This window comes from Bombus pascuorum, chromosome 5, assembly GCF_905332965.1.
Source record: "Bombus pascuorum chromosome 5, iyBomPasc1.1, whole genome shotgun sequence".
Classification (NCBI taxonomy): Eukaryota; Metazoa; Arthropoda; class Insecta; order Hymenoptera; family Apidae; genus Bombus; species Bombus pascuorum.
This window is the reverse complement of record NC_083492.1, coordinates 7,170,014-7,190,325: the sequence shown is the minus strand read 5'-3', so window position 1 is coordinate 7,190,325 and position 20,312 is coordinate 7,170,014. Positions and strand designations below refer to the sequence as shown.

The window sequence follows — 20,312 nt, the reverse complement described above, 5'->3', positions numbered from 1 at the left end:
GAAATCACGATAAATCCTACTTGATCTCGCGAGGAGAAAAGAGGTCTGCAAGTTAATAAGGAAACTAGGTTGCTCGCACCGACGCGCTAGCCGGTTTGCAGGACGCGTCGGTGTACGCTACGCTTCGACGAGCCATGCTCATCGCGAGATTGAACACATCATATGAGACTCACGTTTAGCCGGGTATCTTGAAATCTCTGTACTATAATTACCATGAAAAACGTTTAGTACTTTGTCATAAACAACAGTAATTATTCGAATTTTGACGTCATGGATACATATCTTGTACATTGAACGTTTATAATATATATTTTTAGCTGAAGAAGATATGAACAGCTGCAAAGGGATCGCGCGCATTATTCATAACTTCTACGTAAGTCTGGTGAACGGACCGGCGTGTGTCTGGAACCGATCAACTGTAAACGCATCCGGTGGAATCGATAAGATCAGTTAATCGTCCAAAGGTTTCTGGGCAGACATTGTCGTGGGTTCGTGGTAAAGAGAGATCTTACGGCTGACGGCTAACGAGTTCGCGCGGCCTGCCAATTAACTTGGGTAATCGCGTTTAATGGAGGACCCTCAGTGGCGTATGCAGCGGTTCGTTTCTGAGCGGACTCGTGTGGCGTTTGGCTATTGCATTGACCAGTTAATGGTGCTGGTGGACTGCACACACGCTTGGCCACCTACGTATACCGTCAAATACCCACGTAAAAGCGTGCAGCATGGCTAGAAAATGCGTTTGCTTGCGATGATTCCGTGTTGCGCTCGCGCTTCGAGCAAACGCGATACAAACGCCCTCTTTTTCTCTCTTTCTTCTTCTCTTCCTCTCTCTTTCGTGCAACCGTGACGGCTAACGAACCCTGGACGCGCGCGTATCGTATCGAGCGGTGGCGCGTACGTTCAGGGACGTATTACGTGTTACCAAGCGGCTTGTCCTGCTCGCAGACTTGAAAATACACTTCTTTTTGTCCTTATCGTATAAAATGAATATTTCAGGCTCCAAAGGTATCATAAAAATTTCTATTGAAGAACGCTAATTTAATTTTATTAATCTCGTTAATCTCATTAACATTATCAATATAAAGGTATAGATTTCGATATATCTTCGTAATTAATAAATATTTAACTGTGTTTATAGTTGTAAGAAAAGCAAGAATTCACCGTGAACGATGAAAGCCACGTCATACATTAAATTATACCGCTATTTCGACGCAGTAACCGATGCGGAAGGAATTCTCTTTAGCGGTCAAGATTTCGTGAACGAGTACCAAGGTATACACCGTGAATGAATAAAGAACTCTGAAGAGAACCCTCTGACCCAATCTTGATTGCAGATTGCTTTCGTCATTACGCTTCTGCATGACAAGCGACATCCCGATTGTGATACTTGACGAATAAGGGGTGATACAGTCGTGTTCAGAAGGCACTCTTTTCGTCAGGAACGTACGATAAATCTTCTACCATTTGTTTAATAAATTAACGATATATTACAAAAAATTTTTTTAAAGAAAAGCATAACATTTTATATATGTTCTAACATCAAGCTTTTTAATATTTTCTTTTTATTAATCATCCCATTATATTCTAGATTTAACTGTAGATTGTGTCCTAGGTTCTAGTTCAGAATCGACCTTGAGTGTGCTCGAAGAAGTCTTAGGATATTTCTCTTCCGGAACGTGAATGAAATAGCGGTGCGCGCGCGCCCCTTTGGAGCTGTCGTGTAAATATATACGTGTCGGTTTTATACATGTAGGGTTGCATCGGGGGAGCGGTCGACTGGTGGCAGACGGTTTCATCGATTGGCAATGCGGGGGTCGAAGAGTGGGGTATCTGAACTCTTCACAGCTATCTATGCGTACTACATAACGTATCGACGACCTCGGCTTTCATGGTCAATGGTAAAAAGGTAATTTTTTAATACATCGCGTGGGATTCACCTCGATCCTCATTCTTTTTCCACTAACACGCAAGCACTTGTAGATACCAGAAGTATATATCAGAATTATTAAAAGGCATAGATGTAAAATACGTGCTATTAGAATAGATTATAAAAATGTATTTATTTTCAGGTAAATGACTGAATTTTATTTAAAGAAAACTTCTAGTAGAAGTATGGATTTTTCATCAGATTTTTATTTAGTTTGGACGCACTAAATTGCAAATACATAGATACAAGTTATCATATTCGTTATGTTCAAGAGTAAACTGATGTGTTATACGTATGAGACATCGCAAATAAAAATTGCGTCTGCTATACAAATCGATAAACAGAATTTCTAGAATGTTTTACTTATTCGAAATATCTGCTCGTTTGCCTTGAAACGAGCCAACTTGTCCGAGACATGATAAGATGCAAATACCGCTGGATTCTCCCTTATGAAGATACCACGCATGAATATGTGTAGATTTAATTAGAGAAAAATGCAATTTGTATTGCATGTACTGCAATGTAATGAGTCCACCAAGGCAACTATTTATTAAAACGAATATTTGTTTCATTGTTGTTTTACTTAAAATAATTACTTAATTACTATTGTTTGTTTCCAAATATTTTCAAGGGAAAAATTAATTTTTCCAGAAATCTAGCTCCCGACGAAAGGCAGTGAATACTTGCGATTACAAGAACAAAAGCGTGCTTGCCAGTCGGCAACCAGAAGCGCATTCGTGTGCCTGATGCGCGGCGGAGTGCATCTGTCAAAACCACGCCCTTGTCCCATCCTATCATCCTAACGGACTCACAAGAGCCCAGCGATAAGTACTTACTTACTTCATGGCCAATGCTTCCAAAATTCGTATGATTCATTTATCCCAAGCTTAATTATTATTTCAAATGTTTACCGGCATATACAAAAATATATTTCTACGAATTATAAAGTGTGTAAAACACGAAGGGTGGTAATAATAATATTTCTTATTTTAAATATTCAAATATCGCAAAAGTATGATAGTAATTTATACAAGACGCTACGATAAAATATTTTAAACGCCTGTTATATAAAAGAAAAAAAAAAGAAAAAATTTATTATTTCGTATCAACGATTCAGATTCGTAGGTGTACAGAACGCGTATGGAGATTTGACCACACCCCTCCATTTTCGATCGGCGAATAATGAAGACGATCGATATCCTCAAAAGTATATTATCCTTATGGCGATTTCCAAGTTCAGGCGCAGGAAGAATGATTCGAGTGACTAACCAATACCGATCGTCTTCGACCAGTTTTCGTCTTCTTAAAAAACATGCAAGTATACACACACGATACACGATACCGCCTTTCTTCGAACGGCAACGAAGAAAGCCGGTTCGCTTTGATACGTCAACGAAAATATCACCGTATGCTTTTTTATACACTTGAAAGCGCATGCAATTTAGATGATCGTAGATAGAATGCATCGGCGGCAAAGAGCACTGACCTGTCAGTTGTCACTTAGAGAGATAGGCAAGCGCAACACCTTCCAGCCAAACGTTCAAGGGCAGGATGGAGGCAGTACACTGACTGACCGGCTAGTGATTCCACGGGACGTAACACCAGGTAACACCGGCGAACCACTCTTCCACTCTTCCTTCTGCCGATCCTACGCTCGCACCGTTCAACCCCACCACAAATTCAGACCCCGAACGTTGGCCAATCACGCACCATCGTTTCACTCCCGTTCACTACTAAATTCCTCCTTCCATCCATCGAACACTTCCTCCAATGGTCTCCTTGACCGTCATCGGGAGGGTGGCTGACTCACCCTTCGCGACAAGTATGATTTTGCATTCGATGCACGAAAAAGTTTCATGTTTTTTAAGCGTAAATTCGCTTTCAATACTTTTATTTCGTTATTAGATTATGTTCTTTTTCTTCGTTTAGCAATCATTTATACGATGGATATTATTCCTGGATAAATTGGAATAGCAGTCGCAAGCAAAAGTACCGAAGAAATGCACCGTTGCTATTTCTGGCACAATGGAAAGGGAACAGGGCCGAAGGACGTTCTAGGGGTTGACGAGAGCTGGAATGACTCATCTTCTAGTTATCCCAGCTGCGCGTCATATGGCAGTCCCGTTGGGTGTTTCTAGCACTTTGAAATAGCCCGGTATATTCGGAAAAATTGACTTATTTAAAGAAAGAGCAATACTGTCTATTACGGCGCTTTTCAATAAATGTTTCGTCTTCTAGTTGGATCAAATAAGTATTAATTATAAAAATGTATTGAAGGAAAGGAAGTATTCCTATAAACTGAAAAATATCATATAAATTTTATTATTTTTTATGAATTGAATTTCTTAATTAATAGTTCGAAACTGTTTTAACTATTGAGTAAAATAAACCATAGACGATATGCAGAGTAGCAGTGTGCATTACTAGTCACACTAAGCATAATAAAACACATATGTACTTTAAAAACATTCAAAACGAAAATGATTTTGAATCTTTTGGTTATTCAAATTAAATTAAAATTACATATATATATATATATATATATATATGTAAATTTTAAAGGAGTTTACAAGATATAGGATGTTATTTATTCTATTGTTATAATTAATAGTTAATTTTTAAAAAATAGATATATACAATATTCACCTAAATTACTTAATTAATTATATTGGAATCGGTAAATCTTTTGCAACTAATACTAAAATTTGATCAGTATTCAAACACCAGTTGGCTATATTCTTTGATACTTTACACCAATTTTCACCATGATGGGGTTCTGCAGCAATACATCTTTTCTTTACATCTTCTTGTTGCTCTTCTGTACCGTTTAGAAGCTCAAATTTGTAGAAATATGCCCACGCGTCTCCCAAATCTGGATCTATCTTCACTGTTCGATTGAACCAGTCACGACACTTCGAAATTTTATGTTCACACCAGAATAATCTATGAAATAATTATTATTAATAAAATAATAAAAAAGATTTAAATAAAAAATTATTAATAAAAGATTATTCAAATAATCCGTGTGCCTTTATATAAAAATATCGTAACGAACAGTCACTCACTTAGATACTGCAAGAAGCACGTGTGGATCATGCTCACACTTTTTCAAAGCATCAACGCTTTTAGTTTTCCTCTGTGGTCGAGGTTCCATAAAAATTGCTTCTGCCCAAAGTAAACCAGACGTTGGACATTCTTGAAGTGCTTTTGCCATAAGCGTATTTGCCATATCTCTAACACCACCAGTTTTTAATTCATTTCTGATAGCTTCTAACCAAAGCTCTGGGTTCTTCGGATTTTTTAGGCGAGCCTTCTCCAGAACTGACCTAGCTTTAGTAACTTGACCCTTTCTGTGCTCTAATTGTGCTAATAAACGCCATAGTGGAATAGAATTGGGACATTTTTTTATCTATAAAATAAATAAAACTAAAAGATTACTCCCTAACTAAAAATGAATTAATAAAAAGAAAGAAGAGAATGCTTACAGCTTGATTGTATGTTTCCAAAGCTTTGTCCAAGTTTCCTTGCTGTTCTTCGATCTGTCCTTTCATTAGCCATAGTTTCGGGAAATCATCGAATGTTTCTAGAGCTTCTTTCAGAAGCAGTAAGGCTGCGTCGAGATTATTTAAAGCCCATTCTAATTTTGCGCTTTTCATCATAACTCTAGGAGTTGGTGCAGACGCTCTTGCTTTCGCGAGCAACCGTCTAGCTCTTTCGTATTCAGAATTTTCTGATTCTAGCTTCACGGCTGCTAACCAAATCTCCTCCGAATTTGGATTTGCTTGAAACGCAAGTGATAAAATACCTCTTGCTGCTGGAACATCACCCTTAAAATAGAATATAACATTACACATAAATCATAAAAGCACTTTCGTGAAATTTTATTTTTCATGAATTTTACTTACAGCCAACCACTTCGATTTTGCGCCCATAAGCCAAAGTACTTCACTCTTTGGACAGTGAGCAACTGCTCTTTGAAGCAAAGATTCTAAAGACTCTCGCGTTCCATAAGTTTTCTCAAAGTAAGCTGCGCGTAACCAAATAGATTTCTTACTAGGGAATGTCGATAACGCATAAGCGTAGACTGCTCTAGCACATTCTAGTGCCCCTTGTTGAGCGCACTAAAACAATAAATGCAATAAGTAATTGCTCATATAGCTATAAATACAAATATAAAATATTACGGTTTCTGCGTCTTCCATCCATGTGTGTTTCCTGTCTTCTTCTTCCACTCCGAAACCAATAATTGCTTTAACAATAACTTGACATGTATGTACTGCTCCAGCTTTTTCAGCCTCCATAGCTTCTTTAAACCAGTGTTCTCTATTAATTTCCACTCCGTTCGCACTCAAAGAAGATATCGCACGATCGATAATTTTCTCTACCATATGTTTATTCCCGTTCGCTTCTTCCAATTTTGCGGCTGTTGTCCAGATTTGTCTATCTGTTGGAATATTTTCTCTTGCTTTGTTAAGAACTTTCCTAGCATTATCATAAGTTTCCAATCGAGCAAGAGCAAGCCATAGATCTACACTGGTTGGACAGCATTCGACTGCTCGACTGAGCAAAATTCGTGCGTCTTCTGGCTCTTCTAATTCCACTGCAGCTTTCCATAATCTCACTGAATTTGGAATATGCTCTAATGCTTTGCGATATACTCTTCTTTTCGCTTTTGTTTCTGTTTCTAAATCCGCCGCTTTTATCCAAATTCTAACAGATGTTGGTATGTGCCGTACAGATTGAGCAATTACAGCTTTAGCTGTATCTGGTGGCTGCAGTCTAGCCGCTTCTAACCATAAATCTTCTGACGTAGGGTTCACTTCACACCCTTTCATTATTAAATTCCGTGCAGCTTGCACTTTTCCGGTAACTTCCTCTAAACGAGCAGAAGCGATCCACGCTGGTGGATGATTAGGATTTGTCTCCCTTACAGATTTTAGTAACAACCTAGCTTTCTTAATATCACTGAAATTAAGAATAAACATTAAGTTCATTGAATTATAATTACCATTAAGATACAATTGATGTTTCTTTAACTCACTTGATATCACCACCATATGTTGGTATCATACTTTGCAAATCTGTGAGATAACCCTTAGGATCAACAACAGTTTGCCCTTCTACAGAATCAGAAACCTGATTCAACTTGACATTCATTAAAGTATTTCTAGCCTGTCCAATTTTTCTTAAATCTAAGTCTCCTGTTGGTGTTAACATTCCAGGTGTTGCTACACCAGGCATCATTGATGCCAAACCACTCGATGGATCTATACTGGTAGATGTTTCGCCTCCTAAATTTCGTGCAAGGACGGAATCCGGTAATGGTGTAAATTTTTCTGCCCGTGGATTTCGTTGCTTTCGATTTCTAGCGTCACCGACTTCTGGAACATTTTTCCATTCTTCCTCGGCTACATTTACTAATTCCCTTTTCAAGTCAGAAAACTGTTGTTGTATTTTAGGACGTTCTTGACGATATCTTTCTAACTCTTCTCTAAGCCTTTTTTCTCTGTATTCTTTACGCTTTTCATCCATTCGTTTGTCAATTGCCTCATAAATAGCATCAGCTTCTTCATCGTCTTTATCATATGGATCCTGCAATATACTTAATCATATAATAAATTGAATGATATAATTATAAATATTTAATAAAGTATTCTTTCATTGTCTAACTTTACTAAACAAAGATCCTCCATATCCAGAAAATTCATCATAATTAGAATCATTCAAATCCTCTTCATCTTCTTCTTCTTCTTCTTTTTTCTTTGTTCTTTTTGTTGGTGGAGCATGTCTATCATCCCTACAAACAAGATATGAAACATTGATACAAAATACTTCAATTAAAGGGGAAAAGCTAGAATATAATATAATACTTACGAAACATCGTTAGCATCACGAGCTGGACCGATATCAGATCTAGTTGTAAATCCAGTAGCTCTAAAAAACAAGGTGTTAAAGCCATATATTAATATTTTATTTCATTAAAAGGGGTTAGGTTAGCTCAATAACATTGCTTTTTATATATTACCCTCTTCCAACACCAGCAACATATCCTAAAGGTGCCGGAACACCCAAAAAATGTTTTTTATTTCTCGTTGATAACGAAACTGATGGTCCTGCCATTCTAACTTTTTGTTGATCCACTTATGTAAACACAAACAAAATTCTTTTGTACACCTAACCTCTAAATGATACAAACGTCTGCTTCAAAAGATTGTAAGGTGACTTCTTAATGCTAGATGGCACCTTGAAGAAACTAACATTTAATAGGGCTAAATTTATCATTAGTCCATAAAAAAATAAACTGTAGATAAATAATTTTTAATAGTTTGATTACTTTATGTTACAGTAGTAAAGTTGATTTACGCCAAAACACTACATAGTAAAATAAAAATCCAGTACAATATTAAATGTTCTCTCATAATTTTGTTAACCATTAGACATATAACATAGAAATTTACAAAATGTACATAATCAAAAACTCTTTGGGCTTTGTAATTCTATGGCACAAATATAGTTACAAGAAAGATTAGTTACAAGATAAATTATTGAAAGTCTTGGCATTAATTTATTAACCGTTTGAGTTCCAAGCAGCGCGATGCTGTTTAAATCTTGTGTTGAAAAGTCCTAGTACATTTGAACGCTACCGACGACTGAAATATTTGAAACAAAACTTAAAATATTTATAAACTATTAGTACGCATATATAATAATATAGATATATTTCATAAAGTAACAAATATGACGAGCGCTATTGCGCCCTTGTTGCGCTATTTGTTGATTTTTCGACTCAGTTTTTTCAATGACCCCTGGGACTCAAACGATTAAACTAGAATTAAAAATATACTCTAGGTTTATAATGGGAATTACAAGTCATTGCAAACATACAGTTTAATATGTACATAATTTTGTTCACAATTGTTGAGCAGTCATGTAAAATATTACTATACCTATTGTACATATTAAAATACCTAAAATCCAATATTTTCTATAATTATTACATGTCTCATTTTGTAATTGTTTTTTATCGAATTTATCCTTTCCCTTACGACGGGGTTTAAATTTTCGTTCAAATTTCTCTATTTCTTGTTGATTACGTATTTCTTCAGCTTGCCGCTTTTGCTCTAATAAAGCAGCTTCGGCTTGACGTTTTTCGTTTATTAGTTTGGCACAAATATCATCGCATTTTAAACAAATTTCCTCTTTCTGCACCACGGAACAGATAAAATCTTTCTTAATACGCCTGCACACGCAGAACAGCTTCACCTTCTTGTTGCATTCCTTTTCATTCTTGCATGGACCAGGATGACAATCATTTATACATCGATGTCCACAAGGATACTGAAATGGAACATAATTAGCACATTTAACATTATAATACATTTACTAGTAATTATATATATATATATATATATATACATATATAATTATAATTAATATATATAATATATGGACTGATTATTAATCTATGGTAATACATAATTTAATTACATTTTTGGGGCATTGATTCCCGCATTTGAACAATTCATTACGTCTTTTAGCTTCAGCCGATGTTAATTCAAAACATCTATGATATAAAGTGCTTATACCACAATGGCATGAAATTTTAACTAATTGTTTGCAAGGGCTACATGGTGCAGGATGACAAGGTTCTGAGCATAAATGTGTGCATCCTTGTGGTCGTGGCAGTAAACATGGTTTTTCACACTCCATACACGGGGTACTATTCTTATTTTCTTCAGAAGATGGTATTTTATGACAAATCAATTCGCATGTATGATTCGTGCATAATAACGTTTTTCCGCACAATCTTTCGCAAGACGTAGGTCTAGCCATGTGACAAGGCCATGGACGCGTTTCATGTCCTCCTAAACATGTAACTTGTACAGAAACTTCACATGGTGGACATGGTAATGTTTTTAGCTGATAAGTTTCCTTTTGTATGTCCCATGGTCCTGCTGGTTGTGTCTTTATGTCATTTTTGCTCACCTTTTGCCACACTTTTGTGTGACAAACAGCTACACAAGAATGACCACATCGTTTATATACAATGTCGCAAATCTTTTTGCAAGGTGGACAGTGACCTTGATGGCATTTGTGAGTTTCTCGTTTGAGATGATGACAAATCGGAGGTATTTTACATGGCTTATTGCAAGATAGTGGCTTGATCTTTTTTACCATACCACATGGTACTGTTATCTTATTATATCCGCATCTACATTGAATAACGTCAGTTCGTGCGCACGGATAACAAGGGCCGCTATGACAAGGAGCAGCACATTTGTGTTTGCGGCAGTTTAAAACATTATCGCATACTTTTTCGCACACGTTATATGTGTTTTTAATCAAGCAGTCGCAGCACTTCTTATTACACGAATGTTTTCCGCATAACCGCATTTGCATGCATTTTTTATTGCAATGAAATTCTTTACCACATGCAATTTCTTTCTGGTAGCTGCCACATCTACACGATTTTTTGACTACCTCTAAACACTGCCCGCAACGATCTGTATGACATCTCATATTACAATAATGCGAACCGCAATCTAATAATTTTCCACATGTATCTCCACATGTAGGTAGCTGTTCTTGTTTGCAAGAAATAGCATAACGTTTTTTCCCACATGGACATGTTCTATTCTTCTCCAATGGACAGGGTCCACAGTCGCCAATTAAATGACATTTACTTTGACATATGTGAACATTACAAGAAAGAGGTCTGCCACAAATTTTATTACAAGTCCATAGACCTTCAGAGCATTGCTTTAATTCTTTGTTACTCTTACAGTGACATTCTAGTGATAATATTTCTGGACAAGGAGGACATTCCCCTGAGTGACACACTTCTTTGCAAGTGTGTGAACATAACTTATACTCTTTGTTACATTCAGTACCACAACTCCATTCTTTGGCATTACATCGTCGTTGTTGAGGCATCTGTTTGCCACAGTAGCATTTAATAGATACCGTCTTTGCACAAGGAGGACATGGTCCAGGATGGCAAAGCAAAACACATTTGTGACCACATTCTGGTTGCAGCAGTTTGTCACATGTTTCTTCACAGGAATGTGGAATATTCCATGGACTATATGGGGGATCTATGGTTTTTTTACAAAAGCATTTATAGTTACGAGGAATGTCATCTTGATTATATTCCATACGACATTTTGGACTAGAATAATATTAATATATAATATTTAAATGAATATATTATCAATATACATATCTGCAGAACATTTTAAATTATTTCTTACCATGCCCATATTGATGTGATACCTTTCTCGCGTTTAACATTCAAACTATCGTTTATCCAATGCAAAATGCAAGGCATATGTAGGAAAGCAAAACACTTGTTACAATTCCAAATCTAGAACATTAACATATATTGTAATACAAAATGTATAACAAAGTTTATATATCATAAGTTTATATAGTTTTAAAAAAACGTACTGAATCTGTTCTTTTTACAGTTGAAATACATATTAAACAAACAGCATTGCCAGATTGGAAAATATTAATTAAATATGATAAAATTTTTTCTGTGTCTGCCTCTTTGCCTTGATAGGCAGATATTACTTTTCCCACTATATTTTGTATATCCTCTTCATTTCTATCATCTTCACTCTCACTGGAAGATTCTAGATAAGCATTTGCTTCTAAATGTTTGTTAATTGCTATTTTATTTTCTGCTTGAGCTTGCCTAAATTTCTGCATCTTTATTTAGAATTTTATCTTACTCATGAAATATGTAATAACTTCATCCTGTAATGATGAAACATAAAACTGTATACAGAGATACAATCAATGATGTTAATAATATTACAAAAATGGAAAAAGAACATGTTTTTCATATATAAAATAATAATTTGTATTTACCTACGCATACATTTAAGTGAAGAAATATTTAACATGTAAGTAGCTTACTGAAGCATATCAATCCCGCGTGAACGATATACTTGAGGAAACAAATAAAGTATTTTATAATAATATAAATAATTATATAATATATATTATATAATTTTATAATAATATATAAATATCTACCATATTCTTGCCACGCACTTCTTTATTAGACAGTTAAAATATACAAACAACACGACGTTACATTTATCGGTTATTTTGTGGAAAATAATAGCATAGATAGGAATCAATCATTAACGATGAGATCACTGATATCGTAAATTACATTTGATTGGTTAATTCAGACGAGATAAACGAATCTATCACTCAAAGAGATATGTTTCATGATTTAACGAATTCAGAAAGATTCGCGCAGCAGTGTCTTCCAATAACCTCTTTTTACTAAAGTGTATGGTTTGATAGTCATAATGCTAAACAATTTACTCAATTTATCCAGTTTACTCAGAATTACAACCACATATGATTCAAAATTAATTCAAATTATATTTACTTTTTTTGTAGTAAGTTATATGCAAAGCAAAAATCCTGCGAATGAGTTACGAAGGATATATGAAAACTTTAATCATCATATCATAATAGCAGCAGACTCATGATATTTAATTAATGAAAATCAAATTTCATATTCTACGCGACTAAGATTCTGATAAAAATAAAGAGCAACATACATTATGACAGTAGAGCTACAATGGCAGAAGAATTTATATGAAAATTATGGTCTACCGGATAATTATACGGATAGCTCATTCTTAGAACAATTACGCAAAATAAAACCAAATAATGTAACATTAATCGAAGCAATAACTTTCGGTGGCAGCATATGCATTCAGCTAAATATTGTCATTCTTTTTGTTATTATATTTATTTGGTTATACAATGAATGGGCCAGCCCTGATATCATATTTGTTTTTGGGGTAATATTCACAATATTGGGTTATTTTACATATTGTTTGAAAGAGGCAAGTACTTTAATAGAGTTCACAAAACATGTTAGAACTGTATTGATTTTTCTTACATTTGGATATATTTTGTCACCTGTTTTGAAAACTTTAACGGATACCATTAGTACAGATACAATTTATGCCATGACAATATTAATGTTCTTGGTACATTTAATATTTAGTAAGTACGGTCCTTTACAGATCTCTTTGTCCGATTCTTTGTCCATAACATCTTCAATATTTGGCTCTTTAATGCTAGCATCCAGATTGGCATCTCCCTTACATGCCTTTTCTCTTCTCACTGTATCTGTTCAGTGTTTTGTTTTATTACCGTTTTTAATGCATAAATTAACTAGCAAAATACTGATCTCAAATCTTTTAACATTAAATACATTATATTTTCTTCTACTAGTTTCACAAACTCTTTCTTATGTATTTATTGCAACTATAGTATTTTTACATTTTATTTGCCCTTATTGGTATGTAAGATGCCAGAAGTATAAGGATAATATTTATGGGCCATGGGATGAGGCTGTTATTACTTCTTAGAAAATATTTAATACATTTTCTTCTACTTATTGTAATATATGGAATTGTAAATTTAAAAAAAAGGCATATTATAAATATTTATTATTAATACACAACATAATTTTAATATAGCAACAAAATATAACTATGAAAATGTATTTTACATATATATTATTGTGTTTAACAAAATTGTATTTCAAAATGATGTACATCAACAATTTTCTAAATGTTCAATTATAATTCGAGAATGTTAATTAATAAAAGCATAAAGGTACTTTTTTAAAGTAAATTGTATTTCTATATAAATCATTTATTGATAATTTGTATCTGTCGAATTATTATAATAAATACTGTCTACAAAAGTTTTGGCAGTTGTTCGTAAATACACAGATACGTAAAAAAATATGTTATAAATTCGAATTATAGACGGGATGTTATTGTACAATTATAAACTGTAATAGCCTTTTAATTCTTCTAACAAGGGCTTCAACAAAGCTGTGATCCACCGTATTTTTTGCATATTCGTTATGTGTATCTAATAATTGCGTAATAAAGTTATCTGTAAATGTAGAAACAAGACCTTGTTTTAATTCCATTAGAGTTTCTGAAGATGCTTTCCATGCTACCATATCTTCATCTATACCTGCTGGAGATACTAAAACAGAAAAATTTTAAATATTTCATTTAATATTTACTTAATATTTGAAGAATCGTTAATTATATTGTACCATTAATAGATGTCATATTACCTTGCATTCGGCTGTACCGTGACATTACTTGTATCATATAGAAATCCAAATGGCTCCACAGAATATATAATGCGTGTTCTATTATTAAAGAACAATACTTTATAGTTTGACGTTTTTCTTTCACCCACCGATTCAATCGCTGTTCCACTATTATTCGTTGCTTTTGCACATCGAGTTCCGCTTCCTCTTCGGACATATACTCTTTCAATTCGGTTGTACTCATTTCTCCTATCATTGCCGACTTGCTAATGAGAGTATCAATGTGAGGTAATTCGGTGTGCAATAAATTCGTAACAGATACAAGTTGATCAACGATCGTTCCTAAATGTACTCCGCCAGAAGTGTCTTTCATTCTGTTTTCCCTTCCTCCTGGTTTCAGTGTTAAATGAGGCTCAAATAGCACATTCCTTATTTTTTGATCCATTCTACTATGTTGCATCTGATTACGAGTGTAGAGCATAATATTTGCAACTATTTGTACGCAAGAAATATGTTGCTGGTTTGCTTCTGTTTTCTCGTGGCATAAACGAACAGGAGCGGGCTGCAATTGAAATTTATACAACAGCGATAGCATTAATCTTTGTAATTCATACAAATGAGCACGAAGTTCTCTCATGCCACTAATGTCTCCTAAATTACAGTCGTCGAATTCAGATCTAGCCAATTCGTCATCTACCAGTTTATACATATCAATATTTGCAGATCGGGATATTACTCCTGTAAGACAGGCGATCTCTTTCAAGAAAAGTGTATTCGCTTTTGAAAAGGCATTTTGTAGTATTATTTTGACAATATCCCCGTGGCTCTGTAGAAAGCCACAAACTTGTATGGCACACGACTGGTTTTCTGTTCCCAGAGTAGTAAGCAGAGCATCGCAAAGGTACAAAGCTGGCAAGAAGATTTGCTGATAACGCTGACCAATGGAGGGTATGAAAGAATAGTCGCCTCCTTCAAATCCTATGTGAACATCGGGATGTCGATCAAATACAATCATATTTGACATACATGATAAGATCCTATTTTCTAAAAGACTCTCAGCACCCAATCTTGTAGAGGCCATTCTACAAAATGTTGCCATTTTTGCTTCATACAAGTATAGTGGTCTTAACGTCTCAGGTTCGGGTTGTAGCATACACCGTAACATATTATCAGATTCTAAAAGACTGTCTATCATGTGCTTTAAATATCCTCTGCTAGCTAAATAAATGATCCAAGCATTGTCGTAATCCAGCTCCAAGATTTTGTCTAGACAGGACAATGCTAACATTTTACAAACGTCATGACCACCTGAACAATTATGGCATAAAATGTCCATCAATTTATTTCCAAAGCTATTTATCACTTGTATTGTCGCGTAACGATGAGAACGTTCTTGAACAGGCATTACTCTGTTCACTGAACTATCTAATTGACTAACGTACATTAAATCAATGATGTTCGTACTTTCTGATTTTTCTAAACCGACCACACAGAGGAAATTTAGCAATGCTGCATATAAATGGGTTATTACTTTCTGCGAGGAAGCTCCTGCGTTCAAGATCCATTGCAGGATATGACTCAAAATGATCTTCATCATCGTTGTATTCGAAGGCGACGAAGGAAATGATTCGTTATCTATTTGCGTGAGGAAACTGTTTCGCAAATGTACCAGTAACATCAGAACTGTTCCAGATACTAAGGTCTTTATCTCGCTTAAAGCTTCGCAAGACGTCATTTTCTGTAACAAATCGTGGGATAGATTTAACAGCAGATTTTGTTTTTGTGGTGTAGGAAGTTGTTGATTCGTTGCAACACAGAACAGTATTTCTGTTGTTTGACACCAGCCCTCTACGAATTTCACAGTGGCATAAGATAAAAGCTTTGTTTGATTCTTTTTCAAAGCGTATGTCAAAATTTTTTGTACTTCTTGTTGCATGAGATTGCGCTGAGTAGCGATTGCACTACTTTGAGTAACAGCCAATTCTTCTGTGATAAGAGAATGTAGCTTTCTTATGTCTATAAGTCGAGGGCCTCCTATCAATGTAACTGGAACGCTACATCGTCCTAAAACCATCTCTACTTGTGATGGATCGAAGAAATCTAGAGATAATGGTGATTCCAACTGAAGCTGAAATTCGATATAATGCAGAAGGTCCATCAGAAGTTTCTGTGATGGCACAATTTGCCCTTTTTCTTGACCAAAGTTTCCAACTAATCGTTGAACCAGAGAATTTTGTAAGCTTCCACCAGCGACACGTAATTCAATTGCGGCTATCTTTAATAACCACGACATACAACCAAGCTCTGTTGCTTTGTTCTGTCCCTCAAATGGTAATTTCGTGAGATGTCTTTGTACGAAGTCTTGATTTACGCTAGTTCGCAAAAATCTCAATACAGGAACAGATGTCTTGTTATTTAGAGCTAACGTATGAAGGAAACAATAGCAAGCTTCTGTTATTTTGTCACGGCCACGTTCAAGAGACTGCTCTAAAATTCCTAATATTGAATGCAGACATGTTCGTGGGAAGCCTAGAATACCAGGTTGCTGTAGAACGGTTTTTCTAATATCTTTGGTAATCTCAAATCCTAACAGGTAGTGAGAAAGATTTGGTGTAGGTCGTATAATACTTTGCATCATCAAAAGCAAAATACGTTCTTTGCAACTACCAGTATACTGCTTTTCGTTTTCCGTATCTTCATCGAAAGTTGTATCTGCATCTAGGCATTCCACGAAACCGTGCCTGATATTTGTGGCTAAAGTAGGAGTAGCTGTAAACGTAGAAAGCAATTCGGAATCTGCTCCTGGTTCGTTGGTCACTTCATGAATAACTCCGACAGCATGAAACGCGTGTTGTGGAAGCCAAGAACTATATGAAACATATTTAGCAACATTGATCATATAATCAGGCTTTTTGGACTGTGGATCCACCTCTAAAAGTAATCTTGATAGTCCAGTCAAAATTTTGTTTATCGATTTTGCAGCGGCTAATTGAGCCATATAGTTATGCTGCGTTTTTAATCCTCTTTCCAATATTTCCAAACAATACAATGTGCCGTTTTCAAGATTTTTTTTAGCAGGAAACTGTTCATAAGTATCGAAATGAGTACAACCTTTATCAAGAATATATAATATAACATGAAGTAATTCGGATTTGGAATGTAATTGGGTCATTATATGATAACCAGGAGCAGAATTAACTATTGTAACTTCTCCGTTCTGGAGCTCCATCTTGCATCCAACGAAATCTTCTACAGCTGGTTCATATTGTTTAATAAGCTTTGAAAATATTTTTAAACAAGCTTCTGCAACTTCCCATTTTTCTCCTGGGTTCTTGTATGACCGTGTATGAAATTTTAAAAAGACAGTATTAATAATAAAATGTAAATACGGATCAAAGCCCGGATTACGCTGCCCCATTCCTAATAGTCGTAATACAGGAAAATCAGTAAGAACGTCTAAAAGTTCTAACATTGCTCGTGTTAATGGATATCTTTCATTCTTTGATTCAACCTCTTCTAATTCACTTTGAACTCCTCTTGGTTGATAGCTGCTTATAGTTGGTATAGTTGAAAGTATTTGCGCAGCCTCCAAACTTTGCCATACGGTGGATGAACTTTCGGGTGATCTAGCTAACGCAGCGAGTGTTCGTATCAAAACACTCTTCAGCGGAATCGGTATTCCACAACTGACTAAACCGATTAAAGATGGTAATACTTTCCACCCTGGATGATCGCATATTGCTATCCTTGATATTTCGTCGTTTTTCGCGATCACTTGAACGACCAATAGCACTGCTTCAAGACCTTTACTTTCTTCGGGTGTAATGCCTTTGGGATGGCTCCTTTGTCGATAAACAGTGTCTTGACTGGGAGGTAGTTCTTTCCTAAGATTATCATAGTACTGGCTTAGAGATTTAAAAAAGTGATCCCACGAAATTGTTGTTGATCCTGAAGATCCTATGAAATTTTTTTACTTTTCAATATTCCTTTTATTGATTCCATAAAAACAATAATATATTTTTGAAACACAAATTACTTACCATTTGGTTTAAGAAAATTGAATGCTTGCCGTGCTGCTTGTGTAGAAGATGCAAGAGATGCGATCATTTTAAGATATGGAACAAATAATCCCGCCGGTAATATTTCACCAGCAAGGCGTACAAATTTAAAAAGAGCAACTTGTCTAGATGGCAAACGATTAATGTATGTAGTAGCAGATGCGTGCGTAGAATCATGACTGGAGTGATGACACCAATAGTCCATAACTAATTCCAGTTTCAAAGGGTCTTCTTTATATAATTCCGCCACAGTTAACATTAGATATTCAAAATGATTATCTAAATTTAAGGGTGGTTTGATACCCTCTTGCTGGTATGCCTGAATCAAACGCATAGATTCGTCCACTCGACTCCGTAGATCCTTAACTTTTAAGGGCATCAATAATATAAAATCGGAAATAAGAGAGTGAAAATAGCGGATATAAAATTCTTCATAATATATGCTCTTGTTTCTAAATAATAATTCAGCCATAAAGTGAAAACATTTATTTGTTAAAGCTGCTTCTAGTAGTCTCTCATCTTCAATAGTAATATTCAAGACCTGTACGTTAGTTGTAGTTTTTATTGTTGTGAGAGCAACTGCAAAAGCAAATTGTATAAGTCCGCGTAATTTAGCACACTCCCAATTGATGTTCATTGATATTAATTTTTGATATAGTTCGTCGTGTGCTCCTCTTTCTGCAATTAATGGCATAGAATTGATCAATTCTGAAATAAAAAACTCTATATAATATGACAAATCACAACACAAAATTTATATTTATAGTTGATTAAAGAATATACCTTCACCATTTTCATGACTATGTAACGAGCTAAAATTGGTGGCATTTAATACACTCATTATAATAGCAAGCGTAACTTTATCTATACCACCTTCATACGTTTCATCAATTTGTTTCGTTTGTAATAAAGATAGTAAACGAAATAAGATTGGGTTTGGTAATGAAGATTGTGCAGACCATAAATATAATATATCTGCTAAATCTTGTCTAGAATCATTGTAAAGTTTCATGACCATGTATCGATGCTTTGATCCACCTAATGCCCGATTTTTTTCTAGTAGGTCTTGCTCCTTTACAGGATCCATTTTTTCTAACAATGATAAAATCCTATCTAATAAACCATCCTCTTGTAATTTATTTGTATATTCCGTAATATGTCTCAGAAGAGCTATTGGGGCATCAATATTCCAACTATGTCCCATTCTTGCCTGTATAAGCATTCTTAAAGTTGATGTAAGGGCTTTCTTTCCATCATAATATAATAAAATAGCTGTTAATCCTCTAGGTAAACCAGGGTGATGAGGCATTTGTAGTTGAGCAGTACATAAAAGATCTAATGCCATGAACTCATTAAGTTCATACATGTCTGATATAATAAGGGTTTCATCGACCAATTCTTTTGACAACAACTGATGTCCTAAGCCAGGAAGTGTAATACCATCTGTTGCTCCCTTTGTTATTTCTTCTCTGCTGTTCACATTTTGTGGCTGCAATAGAATATATCTTAAACCATATATTATGCAAATTTGTAATATTTTTGTTGTCTCACATAATCTTAAATACATGATATCATATAATCACTTACAGGATTTTTTAAAAGAGTTAAAAAATTTTGCCTATGATTACGTAAAGCTTCTGTAAATTCAGGATATTGAAGGTCATAAGTTGTTGGAGAAGAAGTGATATACCGTTCCACAAGACTCTGTAGTTCCTTGTAAGGAGTCCACATATCCTGTGTAATTTCCTTTTCTATAAAATTCATAAAATAACATTTTGTTAACAATTTATATGATTATTCAGAACAATATAAAAAATAAAAAAGAATATATATATAATTGATTAAAAATATTTTTCTAAGGCTATATAACACTATAATAAAATGCTAAAATATAGGAATTGTTGCATTATGTTAAAAGGAATATAGTTCAAATATCTATTAATCATTTATACAAGGCAGGTTAGATTTTTCATGTGACGTTAAAGATATAGATCAATCATATAAATAAAAAATTACCTTCGGTCATTTTGTTACGGTAAATAAAATGTTATAAAAGTACAAATTTGGCAGAACAAAATATAGTACTTAAATATAATGAAAGGAAAGAAATCTCGTGCAACATAATACAAATACCGGTCCTCTGGCGGGAACGATAGATTTATTGATAATCATAAACCATTGAACAACTATACACGAGATACAATTGCTATAAACA

At 34.7% G+C, this 20,312-nt stretch overlaps 5 protein-coding genes and 1 long non-coding RNA gene across 13 annotated transcripts in view; 2 read left to right on the top strand and 4 right to left on the bottom strand.

Annotated features, from left to right (window-relative positions):
* The window catches only part of LOC132907502 (thymosin beta), a 50,105-nt gene extending 46,382 nt beyond the window's left edge, over window positions 1–3,723 (bottom strand). The window contains exon 1 of one of the 3 annotated variants that reach the window (XM_060960672.1): window positions 3,414–3,723. The gene's annotated coding sequence lies outside the window, so the exon portion shown is untranslated. The remainder of the gene's footprint in view (window positions 1–3,413) is intronic. The other 2 variants (XM_060960676.1, XM_060960677.1) reach the window with 2 other exon arrangements.
* On the top strand, window positions 1–4,259 carry LOC132907509 (uncharacterized). Of its 5 annotated transcripts, XR_009658190.1 has the most exons (5): window positions 1–247; window positions 318–597; window positions 1,139–1,272; window positions 1,335–1,906; window positions 2,070–2,498. It is a non-coding gene; the product is annotated as an uncharacterized LOC132907509 (long non-coding RNA). The 5 variants fall into 5 exon arrangements; XR_009658188.1 differs by lacking the exon at window positions 2,070–2,498 and adding an exon at window positions 2,579–4,259 and having other exon boundaries at window positions 318–1,272; XR_009658191.1 differs by having other exon boundaries at window positions 1–183; window positions 318–1,272.
* On the bottom strand, window positions 4,241–8,244 carry LOC132907480 (pre-mRNA-processing factor 6). The gene is made up of 9 exons (XM_060960622.1): window positions 7,953–8,244; window positions 7,802–7,861; window positions 7,598–7,724; window positions 6,969–7,519; window positions 6,112–6,892; window positions 5,833–6,048; window positions 5,413–5,754; window positions 4,993–5,336; window positions 4,241–4,870 (listed from the first exon to the last, which is right to left on the bottom strand). Exons 1-9 carry the CDS (start codon window positions 8,045–8,047, stop codon window positions 4,591–4,593), a joined length of 2,796 nt encoding a protein of 931 aa, XP_060816605.1. The 5' UTR covers window positions 8,048–8,244; the 3' UTR covers window positions 4,241–4,590.
* Window positions 8,245–8,797: 553 nt separating this feature from the next.
* Window positions 8,798–11,935, bottom strand: LOC132907484 (NF-X1-type zinc finger protein NFXL1). Of its 2 annotated transcripts, none has more exons than XM_060960629.1 (5): window positions 11,801–11,935; window positions 11,375–11,686; window positions 11,179–11,291; window positions 9,416–11,096; window positions 8,798–9,265 (listed from the first exon to the last, which is right to left on the bottom strand). In XM_060960629.1, the coding sequence occupies exons 2-5, from the start codon at window positions 11,636–11,638 to the stop codon at window positions 8,837–8,839; spliced, it is 2,487 nt and encodes an 828-aa protein (XP_060816612.1). In that variant the 5' UTR covers window positions 11,639–11,686; window positions 11,801–11,935; the 3' UTR covers window positions 8,798–8,836. The 2 variants fall into 2 exon arrangements, with proteins under 2 accessions (XP_060816612.1, XP_060816613.1); XM_060960630.1 differs by having other exon boundaries at window positions 11,811–11,921.
* A 61-nt stretch (window positions 11,936–11,996) lies between these two features.
* Window positions 11,997–13,500, top strand: LOC132907500 (phosphatidylinositol N-acetylglucosaminyltransferase subunit C). The gene is made up of 2 exons (XM_060960670.1): window positions 11,997–12,233; window positions 12,347–13,500. The coding sequence occupies exon 2, from the start codon at window positions 12,514–12,516 to the stop codon at window positions 13,330–13,332; it is 819 nt and encodes a 272-aa protein (XP_060816653.1). The 5' UTR covers window positions 11,997–12,233; window positions 12,347–12,513; the 3' UTR covers window positions 13,333–13,500.
* A 100-nt stretch (window positions 13,501–13,600) lies between these two features.
* LOC132907475 (nuclear pore complex protein Nup205) lies at window positions 13,601–20,267 on the bottom strand. The gene is made up of 6 exons (XM_060960602.1): window positions 20,114–20,267; window positions 19,685–19,848; window positions 18,881–19,586; window positions 18,080–18,805; window positions 14,061–17,996; window positions 13,601–13,966 (listed from the first exon to the last, which is right to left on the bottom strand). The coding sequence occupies exons 1-6, from the start codon at window positions 20,121–20,123 to the stop codon at window positions 13,746–13,748; spliced, it is 5,763 nt and encodes a 1,920-aa protein (XP_060816585.1). The 5' UTR covers window positions 20,124–20,267; the 3' UTR covers window positions 13,601–13,745.
* Between the last annotated feature and the right edge of the window lie 45 nt (window positions 20,268–20,312).

Excerpts from the sequence above, each read along its gene's own strand:
- LOC132907480 (XM_060960622.1), bottom strand. The coding sequence starts at position 8,047 with ATGGCAGGACCATCAGTTTCGTTATCAACGAGAAATAAAAAACATTTT. Across the intron at positions 7,725-7,801 it reads CGTGATGCTAACGATGTTTC|GGATGATAGACATGCTCCAC; the intron begins GTAAGTATTATA and ends TCTTGTTTGTAG. Across the intron at positions 6,049-6,111 it reads GGATGGAAGACGCAGAAACC|TGCGCTCAACAAGGGGCACT; the intron begins GTAATATTTTAT and ends TTATTGTTTTAG.
- LOC132907484 (XM_060960629.1), bottom strand. The coding sequence starts at position 11,638 with ATGCAGAAATTTAGGCAAGCTCAAGCAGAAAATAAAATAGCAATTAAC. Across the intron at positions 11,097-11,178 it reads ATCACATCAATATGGGCATG|TCCAAAATGTCGTATGGAAT; the intron begins GTAAGAAATAAT and ends ATATTATTCTAG. Across the intron at positions 9,266-9,415 it reads GGAATCAATGCCCCAAAAAT|TATCCTTGTGGACATCGATG; the intron begins GTAATTAAATTA and ends GTTCCATTTCAG.
- LOC132907500 (XM_060960670.1), top strand. The coding sequence starts at position 12,514 with ATGACAGTAGAGCTACAATGGCAGAAGAATTTATATGAAAATTATGGT.
- LOC132907475 (XM_060960602.1), bottom strand. Across the intron at positions 19,587-19,684 it reads TAACTCTTTTAAAAAATCCT|CCACAAAATGTGAACAGCAG; the intron begins GTAAGTGATTAT and ends ATTCTATTGCAG. Across the intron at positions 18,806-18,880 it reads TAGTCATGAAAATGGTGAAG|AATTGATCAATTCTATGCCA; the intron begins GTATATTCTTTA and ends TTTTTATTTCAG.